The sequence below is a fragment of the Podarcis melisellensis genome (genome assembly GCF_964234715.1).
Source record: "Podarcis melisellensis genome assembly, chromosome: 16".
In the NCBI taxonomy this organism is placed as follows: domain Eukaryota; kingdom Metazoa; phylum Chordata; class Lepidosauria; order Squamata; family Lacertidae; genus Podarcis; species Podarcis melisellensis.
Window position 1 is genome coordinate 4405811 of NC_138533.1, and position 13145 is coordinate 4418955.

Sequence of the window (13145 nt, forward strand, 5' to 3'; positions counted from 1 at the left end):
AAGCATTCCCCACCCCTCTTCTAAGGCTACATCAGAGGGTAGCTGTGTCCCAATGGCCCCTGAGGCTGTTTTCTCCAACTCTAGTCCATCAGCTGATGTCCTTCATGATGTCATTTGATGGGCAGGAGGGCGCCGTTAAATCCCGCCTTGACTCTGGGATGTACCCATACCTCCACTTTGGCTAAGTCATGGTGATGTCAGGTGACTGACAGGTCGGTGGCCCTGCTGCCCCAGCCACTAGATCTGGCCCACAAGATGGATCTGAAGCATAGAGCCAAAGAGATTTTCCAACCTTGGCCTATAAGGGTCGCAGAGGCATTTTTTCCTGATTGTACTGTTGAAATGAAGGCAGCAAGGCTGTGAGATCATTTTGGTTTCAACACTGGCAGCTGGATAACCAGAGCTTCTAGAGAGAGGAGCCCCTCTTAGCTGGAGATTCCAGGAACTGAACCTGGGATTGTCTGCTGCTCAACCCCTGATCATTGATAATTACATTTACAGTACATAGAACAGATGCACAAACAAATAGAGGCATAAATAAATGTTTACATACCCAAGGATTTATATAAGCATAAAATGCAAGCACACACATATATGTACCCACCCCATGTTACAAAACGGACTATTTTTTTCAGAGCCTGCGCGTAGAAGGAATAATAATAATAATAATAAATTTTATTTATATCCCGCCCTCCCCAGCCAAAGCTGGGCTCAGGGCGGCTAACAACAATCAAAATAATCCAACATTCTAAAAACATTCATTATAAAATTAATTAAAATCAAATGGATGGCAACCAATTAAGCAAAATTCTGTGCAGATTGCCAGAGGAGGGGGTCAGGCTGCGCCCTGACCAAAGGCCAGGTGGAACAGCTCTGTCTTGCAGGCCCTGCGGAAAGATGACAGGTCCCGCAGAGCCCTAGTCTCTTGTGACAGAGCGTTCCACCAGATTGGAGCCGCGACCGAGAAAGCCCTGGCTCTAGTTGAGGCCAGCCTAACTTCTCTGTGGCCTGGGATCTTCATATTTTGTGTTTTGGTGCTATAAACCTCCCTGTGATCGGTGGAAGGACAGTGTATAAATTAAATTATTTTATTGCGTTTATGTATCCCACCTTTTTTATCCAAGTTCAGAGTGGCCCACACGGTTCCCCCCCCCCTACTCATTTAATCCCTGCAAAGTAGGTTAGCCTGGAGGCAGTGAACACCACCCTCCACCCCGGTCACCCCCAGTGAGTGCTTAAGAGTGGGAGGATTTGAACCTGGGTCCTAGCCTGATGCTCTTACCTGGGGATGGATCTATTATGAAACGAATGGTATTTGGGGCCCCTTATCCCATAGGGACTCCAGAAGTAAGTTTAGTCCACATTGCTTAGTTTTTGAGGCTAGTAGACCCAGTTTCAGTCGCATGACACATAACTAATTTTTTGTGGTATACATGTTTCAATCCCAAAGAGTAAGAGTCAGTAGCACAGATGTTGTAATGGTGGAGTCCTGTGGTAAATTGGCTGTTCGGCTGTGGCTAATGGATCCCCCCACCCTTTTTAACAGAGGTCAAGACCCATGATAATAATAATAATGTTTATTTATACCGCTCCCATCTGACTGGGTTTCCCCAGCCATGAGAGGAATTAACAATAAGTACTTAAGTGTTCAGCCTGCGGGAAGTGAAGTTACAGGGAACCAGTCGGAACAGGGCCTTCTCGGTTGTGGCACCCGCCCTGTGGAACACCCTTCAGAAGTCGTGAAAATAAATAACATTTTAGAAGACAGCTCTGAATGCAGCCCTGTATAGGAAAGCTTTTAATGCTTGTTTTTATTATGTTTTTAGATGATGATAATAATAATGATGATAATGATGATAATTATTATTATTATTATTATTATTATTATTATTATTATTTTATTTTATTTATACCCTGCCCTCCCCAGCCCAGGCTCAGGGCGGCTAACACCAGGTATAAAAACGATTGAAATACAACTTAAAAACAAGATTAAAATAGAACATTTAAATGCAGCCTCATTTCAGTAGAAACTCAGTAGATTCAGTAGATATGTTGCTGTTTGTCCAGAGTGACTGGGGCAATCCAGCCAGATGGGAGGGGTATTATTATTAACAACAACCATTTGGATACCAAAAATGTAAACAACAATTTGGATACCAAAAATGTAAACTCGTGAGCAACCCCATTAGTTACCCAGACCTCCTTGCTGGTTGCAAAGAGGCCTCCATGACAGATCAAGCCCCAGCCCACCCCCCGCAAACGTAGATCCACCGCTGCTCTAATCCCTCGGCCGCCCTGTTTTATTTTCATTCATTTAAACAGGCAGGCAGAGGTGCAACTGCGCCTGCGCCGCTTCCTCCTCCCGAGGACCAAGCAGAGCGGGGGCGGAGCCACGGGCCGCCTGCCTGGCTCTCCACCAGCAGGACTACATTTCCCGTCGGCCTCCGCGCGGGGACCTGCCAAGGAGGGCGCCTCTGATTGGTCCTCCCCACGGGCCGCCAATAGGAAGCGAGGTGAGAGAGGCCGACAGAGTGAGGCAGAGGAAGAGGGGAAGGAAGAGGCCTCCGAGGCTGCCGCTTGTCTTTCTCCTTCTCCTTCTCTTACTGGGCCCGGACTGGGAAGGGGCCGCGATGGTGCTGGAAAGCACGATGGTCTGGTGAGGAAGAGGAGGCGGCGGGGGGGGGGGAGGGGCTGGCGGGGGGGAGGGGCAGAGGCCGGTTTCCCTGAGTCACGGTGGGGCCTGAGGTAAATTTTTGTGGGGGGGGCGAGTGGGAGAGACAGTTGGGGTGACGTGAGGCGGGGGGGACACCCTATGTGGGGCGAGAATTATAGGGGGGATTTTTTGGGGGGGGAGGGAAGGGGGTCTTTAGTTGGGGGGATTAAATGGGAGGGAGAATCGAGGGGGGTCTCCTTGAGGGGCTTGGGGGGAGGGGTCTGGTAAGGGGGAGGAGGGGGTGCGTTTGAGGTCGGGGGGGGGAGGCCAAAGGGGAGAATGGGAGTTCTGGGATTCCATGGGGAGAAGAGAATGGAAAAGGGGGGGCTCAGGAGGGGGTGGGAGGTGCATCTCAAGGGGGAGAATGGGGGTGAGTTGGAGGGTGGGAAATGAGGGGTGTCTCCTGGGAAGGGAGGTGCATTTGACATAGGGGGCAGGATCCCCTTAGTGGCTTGGGGGAGAAATTTATGGGGGTGGGGAATCGAGGGGGGACTGTTTAGGAAGGGGTGGGGTGCATTTGAATTGAGGGGAATTAGGGGGGAGGCAGAATTGGGGGGGGTTGGAAGAGGGTCTCTGTTCTGCCCAGACACTGAGGTCCAGCTCCGAGGGCCTTCTGGCGGTTCCCTCCCTGCAAGAAGCCAAGTTACAGGGAACCAGGCAGAGGGCCTTCTCGGTGGTGGCGCCTCCCTGTGGAACGCCCTCCCACCAGATGTCAAAGAGAAAAACAACTACCAGACTTTTAGAAGACATCTGAAGGCAGCCCTGTTTAGGGAAGCTTTCAATGTTTAATAGGTTATTGTATTTTAGTGTTTTGTTGGATGCTGCCCAGAGTGGCTGGGGAAGCCCAGCCAGATGGGTGGGGTATAAATAATAAATTATTATTATTATTTATTATCTGTGGAGGGACATGGGTGGCGCTGTGGGTTAAACCACAGAGCCTAGAACTTGCCGATCAGAAGGTTGGCGGTTCGAATCCCCGCGACGGGGTGAGCTCCCGTTGCTCAGTCCCTGCTCCTGCCAACCTAGGAGTTTAAAAGCACGTCAAAGTGCAAGTAGATAAATAGGTACCGCTCCAGCGGGAAGGTAAACGGCGTTTCCGTGCGCTGCTCTGGTTCGCCAGAAGCAGCTTAGTCCTGCTGGCCACATGACCCGGAAGCTGTACGCCGGCTCCCTAGGCCAGTAAAGCGAGATGAGCGCCGCAACCCCAGAGTCGGTCACAACTGGACCTAATGGTCAGGGATCCTTTTACCTTATTATCTGGATTGAGTGGAGAATGCAGAAGAGTGTTGAACATGGGGACAGGTCTGTGTGAATCATGCCCCTTAATTTCATGCCCAATACAAGTCTTTCTGCTTTTGTTTCGTGTTTGTTGTTGTAATGTTCCCTGAAATTTTTGATAGAAAAGAGCTAGTGATACTTTATTTTAAAATTTTCAATTTGTTGCTCATTCTGATCTCCCTTTGCCTGGTGCAGCGTCGACAACAGCGAGTACATGAGGAACGGGGACTTCTTACCGACCCGTCTCCAGGCCCAGCAAGATGCAGTCAACATCGTCTGCCATTCGAAGACCCGCAGTAACCCCGAGAACAACGTGGGCCTCATCACTTTAGCCAAGTAGGTTTCGCTCAAATCACCCCATTGAAAATCGGAAGAGAGGAAATGATCATCAGCAGCTTCCCAATGGATCATCTGGTTGACCAATGGGAGAACAGGATGCTGAAGTATTTATTTATCTAATGTGCCCCATCCCTTCCTTCTGAAGGAGCCTAGGGCACCAAACGTAGTCAAAATGAAACTTTTTTTTTTTGAAGCTTTCTAAATTCAGTTGCGGTTGAAAATATTCTCATATCCTGTGATGTCAAAGTTGCTAGGGACAATGCCTTTCAGCCACCAAATGCCTGGGTGAACAAGAATGTTTTCAGATTCCTCTTGCAAGTCAGTAATAAGAGGTAGAAAACACACTTCACCATAGCATTCCATAAATGGCAACCCAACACCAAATAGGCCCTGTCACCATAGGTCAGTGCCAGCCAGGCACCCCCAATGGCAACAGCACCAAAGAGGCCTCCCCTTCTCCCTTTAGGGTCTCAGTTGGTTAACAGTGAACCATTGGCCTAAACAGCTATGTTGTTTACTCATGTCAGACTCTTGGTAACCCCATGGACCAGAGCAGGCCAGGCCCTCCTGTCTTCCACTGCCTCCCGCAGTTTGGTCAAACTCATGTTGGTAGCTTCGAGAACGCTGTCCCACCATCTCGTCCTCTGTCGTCCCCTTCTCCTTGTGCCCTCCATCTTTCCCAACATCAGGGTCTTTTCCAGGGAGTCTTCTCTTCTCATGAGGTGGCCAGAGTATTAGAGCATCAGCTTCAGGATCTGTCCTTCCAGTGAGCACTCAGGGCTGATTTCCTTCAGAATGGATCGGTTGGATCTTCTTGCAGTCCAGGGGACTCTCAAGAGTCTCCTCCAGCACCAGAATTCAAAAAACAGCTATAGGGCTCTTCTAATGTTCTTTTTTTAGCATGTTAGGCCAGATCATGATCCGCTATAGGTCATTGTACCCCCCTCCTCTCTGCCTCTCTTCTTTTCTGACACCCTAATCCTCAACCTGCCCATGTGTGTATTTGCCTGTTTCAGTAACTGTGAGGTGTTGACCACCCTGACCCCCGACACAGGCCGCATCCTGTCTAAGCTGCACTCGGTCCAGCCCAAAGGGAAGATCACCTTCTGCACAGGGATCCGAGTTGCTCATGTAAGTTGCAACTTCTCTCCTTTCCCCCCAATGGCAGCCCTCAGTTGAGATAGTAAACTAAAGATGAACATCCTTTCGGGGGCAGTGGAGAGGCAAGGAATCTGAAACAGCCCCATGCTAAGTTGGACAAGTGAGGAGGGGTCTGTCCTGAGAGCGGGGTCAGTGCTTGCAGGAGAACAGAGGGTGAAGAGTCCTCAGACTGCCAGACCTCTCCATTTGGCCTGTGGAGCTGTGTTGACCAAGCCTCACTCGCCTGTCTTACACCTGAAGTCATACACAACAGGGAAATACACCTTGACAGCGAAGTTGTCTTGCATCGAGTCAGACCATTGGTCCATTAGATAGAGATAGATAGATAGATAGATAGATAGATAGATAGATAGATAGATGATAGATAGATAGATAGATAGATAGATAGATAGATAGATAGATAATTTATTACGGTCGGAGACCAGCTTATAAAACACACTTGGGGGTACAATCCCAGAAGGAAAACAAACAGTTAAAACAATGAACAACAATAAATTTAAAATTTATGTGTGATAAGCATATAGGCACTTAAAACTTTAAGATATGCTCAGTATCGACTACACCGATTGGCAGTGACTCTCCGAGGTTTCAGGCAGGTAGTCCTTCCTGAAGATCCCACAGATTAAACCTGGGGATTTCTGTATGCAAAGCTCCGATCGAGAAGCTACAGCCCTTCCCTTAAAAACAAAGCAAGATTCCAGTCCTCATGGTTCTGAACATACGGATGATTTAAATTGGAAGTTACCTTCTAATGAGTCAGATCATAGGCCTATCCAGATAAATATTGTCTATCTGCTGACTGGCAGTGGTATGGGAGGGGGGAAATAAAGGGTTCGTTCAAACCCAGGGATGGGGGGGAGACAGGCTGGGCAGAGGGGCCTCTCCTCTCTCCATGTAACATGGCTGCTTCTGTTCCAGCTGGCTTTGAAACATCGCCAGGGCAAGAACCACAAGATGCGGATCATTGCCTTTGTGGGGAGCCCTGTAGAGGATAATGAGAAAGACGTGAGTGTGTACCTGGAGCTGGGTGTGGGGGGAGGACCTCTCTCATTTTCAAAGCACCTGGTTTTCCGGGAAGCCTCTCCCGTTCCTGGTGCTCCCACCTTGTTCTGCGCCCCTAATGGATCTCTTCTCCTCGCAGCTCGTGAAACTGGCCAAGCGGCTGAAGAAGGAGAAAGTGAACGTGGACATCATCAACTTTGGAGAAGAGGTGAGAGGCCCTCTCTGAGCCCGTGGCTCGTTGTTGTTGCATGTAGCGACTCCCAGGTCAGTCCCTGACCTCTCCTTCCTGCCCGCAGGAAGCCAACACCGACAAGCTGACGGCCTTCATCAACACCTTGAACGGCAAAGACGGAACGGGCTCTCACCTGGTGACGGTGCCCCCCGGGCCGAGCCTGGCTGATGCTCTCATCAGCTCCCCGATCCTCGCTGGAGAGGGAGGAGCAATGCTGGGCCTGGGGGCAAGTGACTTCGAGTTTGGCGTGGATCCCAGCGCCGACCCAGAACTGGCTCTGGTAAGCGCCACAAATAATAATATTTATTTATTCCCCAGCCATTCTGGGCAACTTCTAACAAAATATTAAAATACAATAGTCCATCAAACATTAAAAGCTTCCCTAAACAGGGCTGCCTTCAAATGTCTTCTAAAAGTCTGGTAGCTGTTTTTCTCTTTGACATCTAACGGGAGGGCGTTCCACAGGGCGGGTGCCACTACCGAGAAGGCCCTCTACTTGCTTCCCTGTAACTTGGCTTCTCGCAGGGAGGGAACCGACAGAAGGCCCTCAGCGCTTGACCTCAGTGTCTGGGCGGAACAATGGGAACATGTTTCTATTACTTACTTATTTCCATAAAATTTATACAACACCTGATTGTAAAGTACTTTGAGATGGTTTTTCTTCAATAAAATTATCAGGAGAAACAGGGCGGGGGAACCAACTCTTTAAAACATTCAGAAAATATCAACAGCAATAAGCAAGAAACAGATTAAAACACACACCAACATTATACCTGTCTGGACATCGGCTTGTCTAAACACTTTTCTCCACCCACCCCATAAGAAGTGTGGGAACTGTAGCTTGCCCCTCGCAGAGCTACAGTTCCCAGCACCCTTTAGAAACTGCGGTTCTTGAGATACTTTTTTGGGGGTGATGCTTTGATGTGGGTGTTAGCCGTTCTGTGTTACGTTTGGGATACGCTCCTTGGTTTAGCAGCCCCTGTGTCTCATTTGGCCACCTTGGTTTGTCTGTTTTGTTTTCCCTTCCAGGCGCTCCGGGTGTCCATGGAGGAGCAACGGCAGAGGCAGGAAGAGGAAGCTCGCAGGGCTGCGGCAGCATCTGCCGCAGAAGCCGGGATCCCAACCTCTGGTGCGGATGGTAAGAGAAAGGGTTTGAGCCAGGGGAATCGGGAGGCGAAGTGACCTGACTCTCCTTTCCTCCCAGTCAAGTCAAATAACTGAACCACCTCAGAGGCTGTGTGCAGAAAGACAGGCTGTAAATGGCCAGCTTTGGGGAACCCATGCCCCATATCCAGGCTACGGTCCCTTATGGGGCTGATGTTTAGATATGTGGAGTGGCTAGGCTGAGTTTCTACATTTTTAAGAAGGGGGAAGCCAGAGCATGGATTTTTCAGTCAGCTTGGAATCAAGTCCTTTTCAGGTTCATCCATGTGCCAGAGGGTTAGAAAAGAATCCGAGTTTTTCATTTAGGCAAGATGGAGGCTGTGCAGACAAGGGCAACCAAGATGATCAGGAGGCTGGGTATGAGGAATGGTTGAGGGAGTTGGGTATGTGTAACCTGGAAAAGAGGAAATGGAGAGGGGATGGGGTAGCCAATATTTGAAGGGCTGTCACATGGAAGAGGATTGTTTCCTCCTGCTCCAGAGGGTAAGATCTCTTGCAATACGATCTGGCACCGAATCGTCTTCCCTCAAACATGGCTCCCCGTGTTTCCTTGTTCTCTAGATTCAGACGACGCCCTGCTTAAGATGACCATAGGCCAACAGGAATTCGGCCGAGCTGGCCTGCCCGACCTCAGCACCATGACCGAAGAAGAACAGATTGCCTACGCCATGCAGATGTCTCTCCAAGGAGCCGGTGAGTTGCAGGCGAGAAGCACCCACCGTAGGCCCCACCTTCGGATCAGGAACACCACCTTTGGCAGTGGGGCAGGGCAGCTGCTGAGAAGGCCTCTGGGGGCGGCTTGAGCACTTGCCCTTTGTATTGTCAGGATTATTCTCCTCCTCCTCCAAAACACTAGAACAGTATCTCTCAGTAGTGCCCAGAAGAGAAGTATCGGCCGCAGAGGACCATGCCCGTTCCAACTCGGCATGAATTAAGTGTTCCAGCCTCATCTCCTTTTAGGGTTGTGCTCGAACATGCAGGAACATGGGAGGCAGGTAGCAGCAGCATCCCAGGAGGAGGGGAACAGTTTCTCTTGCAGACAGTAAAAAATAAAGGGTGAAGGCTGCACCCCATTTTAATTCAGGTAAAAATAATAATAATTTATTATTTATACCCTGCCTATCTGGCTGGGCTTCCCCAGCCACTTTGGGCGGCTTCCAACAAAATATTAAAATACAGTAATCCATCAAATATTAAAAGCTTCCCTTAAAATGTAAATTGGTTACGAAGTTTGGGGGAACAGCTTGAAGTGTTGAGAGGGGAATGGAGTGTGGCCAGTGTTCAGACACGATAGGATCATTAGGAGGGCCAGAAGTTCCCCACCCTGAAATAATAGAGATAAAAATGGTGTGTTTTCAGGGTGGACCACAAGGAGACTGAATCTCTTCCTTCCCTTTAAGCCAGGCATGTCCAAAGTCCAGTCCCGTGGCTGGGGTAAAATCTGGGGGGAAAAACTCAACAGCTTCAATCTTTAAAAAATGCTCAACCATCTCAATCCTAAAAAAGGGTCAAAAACATGTTCAGTTCATCAAATCTGGCCCTCTTTGAAAAAAGCTTGGACACCCCTGCTTTAAGCAGAGGCTCCATGATTGGATCTTCATTAAGAAACCCACCTGTGGGCTTTGGTTGTCGCAGAGAAGAGGTCGCTAAGCTGTGCGTGTTTTCTCCCCTCTCAGAGTTTGGACAAGGTGAGTCGGCCGAGGTGGATATCAGCACCGATATGGACACGTCAGAACCGACAAAGGTCAGTGGCCGCAGATCCTCCCTCTGCCCCCTCTGTCCACTTGCTCAGAGCTGCCTCTGCAAACCCAGCACCCTCTAGACCGGAACTACAATTCCCACTCCCCCTGCTAGCACTGAGTTGTTGTCTAGAAGGGTACCCCGTTGGTGGAGGTTGGGGCTCTCCTGCCTGCAGAGTTGTCCACCATCTTTTCTGCTGTAAGCTATATTCAGAGTACCACTAAATCTCTTGCAAGGGCCATTGTGACCCACCTTGAGACCTACCGGTGGAGGGCAGGTCAGAAAGGTGGCAGTGCCTCTGATGCTGATTTTTATCTGTTTCTCCCCCCCATTTTTAAATTAAATTTTCCATAATTATAATAAAATACAACAGAGAGAAAAGGGAAAAAAACACACAAGAGAAAACACATTACTGAAAAAGAAATCTTAAACACATATCCCTTGAAAACACAATCTCTCTTACATTGTTAATTGATTTACTCAGATCCCTCTCTTCTGAATTTCATTGTAGCTGCATGTAACAGTTCTCTAATATCATTCTTAATCTAAAATTATTTCCATCAATTAACTATCTTATTCTCTTTTCTTACTGTTCCGAAACCAGCTTACTTGCAGTTAAATTTTAACCCTAGGCCTATTTGGTGCTTTCAAGTGACTTCTAATTATTTATATTACAATATTTATGCAAATAATCCCTAAATTCCTTCCAATCTGATTTTTACCTGTTTCACGGACGTTTCCCGTGTCCAGGAAGAGGACGACTACGATGTGATGCAAGACCCCGAGTTCCTGCAGAGCGTCCTGGAGAACCTGCCGGGAGTCGACCCCAACAACGAGGCCATTCGCAACGCCATGGGCTCCCTGGCCTCGCAGGCCTCCAAGGAGAACAAAGACAAGAAAGAGGAGGAGAAGAAATGATGTGGGGAGGAGGGGCAGGCCACGGGCCCTCAGTGGCGCCCCCAACTCTCCTCGGCCCCGTTACGCAGTCAAGAGCATCGCCGGCTCTGCATGCCCCAGTTCACCTAGCCTTCTAGCCATCGGTGTCCGTAATCTTCCCTCCGGGCTAGTTGGGGAGAGGCGGGGAGAGTCACCAGGTTATTATGGGTCAGGGTGGGTGGCAGTGGGTGGGTAGAACTTCTCTTCTTTTTTGGGTTGCGGTTTAGGGGGTAATAAAAACCTTAAATTTTCTTTGCGGCGTTGTGTTTTTCCACTGCCCGCTTCCATTCAGCTGTGGTTCGTGTATGTCAGAACGGCCGATCTCCTAACCTCCCTTACCTTTCCGACAAAACGGCGCCGTCCCCCTCCCTGCGTGCAGGCACCTTCGTTTCCGTGCCACGAAATCGGCGCGAAGAGGTTGAGAGACGCATCTGTGACTGCATTGCGGCCACCGGAAAACATCCAGCTGCCGGCGGGACAGAGAACTCGAGTTTCTGGTTTCAACAGATGCAAGGCTTTAGCGCCTGTGACAAAAAAGGGGAAACTAGGAAGCAGGTGGGCTTATTATGGGTTGGAACACATTTTCCCCAAAGCTGCAGCCCTCCAGGTGTTCAAAGGATTTCCTTTTGCGCATCCTGAATCGGCTGCCTTTTGACTCAGTTTGACAGCTTGCACTGTGAGAGAGAAAAGCTTCTCTCCGCTTTTGCCACAGTTTGAACTCTGTTGCGTCTCCTCTGCCCTGCCCTTTCTTTCAAAGGCCGCAAACCTTCCTCATGGGGGGGGTCACTCCACTCCCCTAGATCATTTCGGTGGCCCTTTTCTGGACCTTTAAGAGCTCTACAGTATCGTTTTTGAGGCGAGGTGATTCGAACCACACACAGCATCCCAAGTGTATTCTGTGTGTAGATTTATATAAATATGTGATGAGTTGCGGAGTTTTTCACGGGGCTTGCAATTTTTGTATGTATTTATTTGCACCCCTCTCTTCAGCCAAAGAGGCTTCCAGACTGTCTTACGTACATGGAGAATAAGTCAGTCCCTACCTGAAGGCTTACAATTCTAAACCATTCAACTACGAACCTCATTACAAAAAACGGCCATCAGTATGGATGGATTTGGATTACATGACTTGATCGGAGCCGAGGCCTTTTATGGCTGAATGTCTACCATAGCCATGAATGGGTTCATAAACTCCTTCCCAACAAATACTTCCCAGCAGCCGGTATCAAAATTATATCATGCGGTCTGAAAAATTGACTTTTGCCATCTGGTGCTTTTAAATGACTGTGTCACTCTCCAAGGAAAATCCCTCTCCCCCCTCCTCTTTTTTTTAAAAAGTGTTGAGGCCCAAATGTTAGCTGCTTTCATTCCTATTTAACTAGAATCTTATTTTAAGGAGATGGGCAGCTTCCTTTGACCCCACAGGTATCAGCTGCCAATGCAAGGATGCCACATTCTAGCTGAGCAGGGGCAAAGCCAAGGGTTCAAGGTCCTGCGAAGCCACAAGGCAAGCAGAACCTAAGATCAGCTTCCCTTTCACAGAAAGCCGACTTATTCTGTTGCACAGGGCTCTGGCAGGAATCGTGGTTCGCAGCCGAGTGGTTAGTTAAACAAGCCAGCCTCATAACCCATGTCTGAAGTTGCCTTGTTTTGAAACTGAGCAGAGCGTAAGTCCGCATTCCTGGTTTGTGCAATGAGGGAAACTTTTAGCAGATTTGGTCGGAACTTCCTAGAGTGCTTCAGAATAAGTCAGTGCCCCAAGGAACCTTACTACCCCAGAAACTTAGCCTCAGGAGACATTTGCATAAACTTTTTATATATACATATCTTGGAATCTTTAGTGTAATCCAGGAACCCTGGTTTGTGAGAGAGGGAAATGTACATTTAATGCTCGGGTCCAGAGGGAAGGAGTGAAGGCAATGGATTCAAATGACAAGAAATAAGATTCTGGCTAAACATCGGGGAGAATTTTCTAACAGCAAGACTTGTTGGCAACAGTGGAACCGACTCAGAAGCTGATGGATGATCCTCCCTTCATTGCTGGACGATGGACCAAATGACCCCCAACTCTTCAGTTCTCTGTTTCTATGAAATCAGAGCTTTGAGACACTTGTGACGACGCAGTATATAAATAGCCTAAATGGATTTAAAAAATTAAGCTTGTTTTAATTTTACTGGAGGCCAGGGAAGTTTTCTGCAGCTGGGCAAGTGCAGAAAACTCCATCATTTTCATAGCCGATGGGTACTGCTGCTCCTGCAAACCTTCCTTAGCTGATGAGCCCAGATGTTCTGGTGAGGCAGCTGTGCTTCTGCAGGAAACACCGAAAGCAGCCAACTTGGAGACCCTCGGCTGTCAAGCGGCAAATTAGCAGCGATGCTGAGCACAAGAGGTTTATGCAAATATCATGCAAATGACCGGGTAAAGGTAAAGGTACCCCTGCCCATACGGGCCAGTTGTGTCCGACTAGGGTTGTGCGCTCATCTCACTCTAGAGGCCGGGAGCCAGCGCTGTCCGCAGACACTTCCGGGTCACGTGGCCAGCGTGACGAAGCTGCTCTGGCGAGCCAGCACTAGCGCAGT

The 13145-nt window shown here is 48.9% G+C and overlaps 1 protein-coding gene across 1 annotated transcript; it reads left to right on the forward strand.

Moving 5' to 3' along the window:
* Positions 1 to 2488: 2488 nt before the first annotated feature.
* PSMD4 (proteasome 26S subunit ubiquitin receptor, non-ATPase 4) lies at positions 2489 to 10816 on the forward strand. The gene is made up of 10 exons (XM_081892711.1): positions 2489 to 2656; positions 4187 to 4327; positions 5347 to 5461; positions 6410 to 6496; positions 6633 to 6701; positions 6790 to 7005; positions 7755 to 7863; positions 8451 to 8582; positions 9566 to 9633; positions 10380 to 10816. The coding sequence occupies exons 1-10, from the start codon at positions 2631 to 2633 to the stop codon at positions 10545 to 10547; spliced, it is 1131 nt and encodes a 376-aa protein (XP_081748837.1). The 5' UTR covers positions 2489 to 2630; the 3' UTR covers positions 10548 to 10816.
* Positions 10817 to 13145: the final 2329 nt, after the last annotated feature.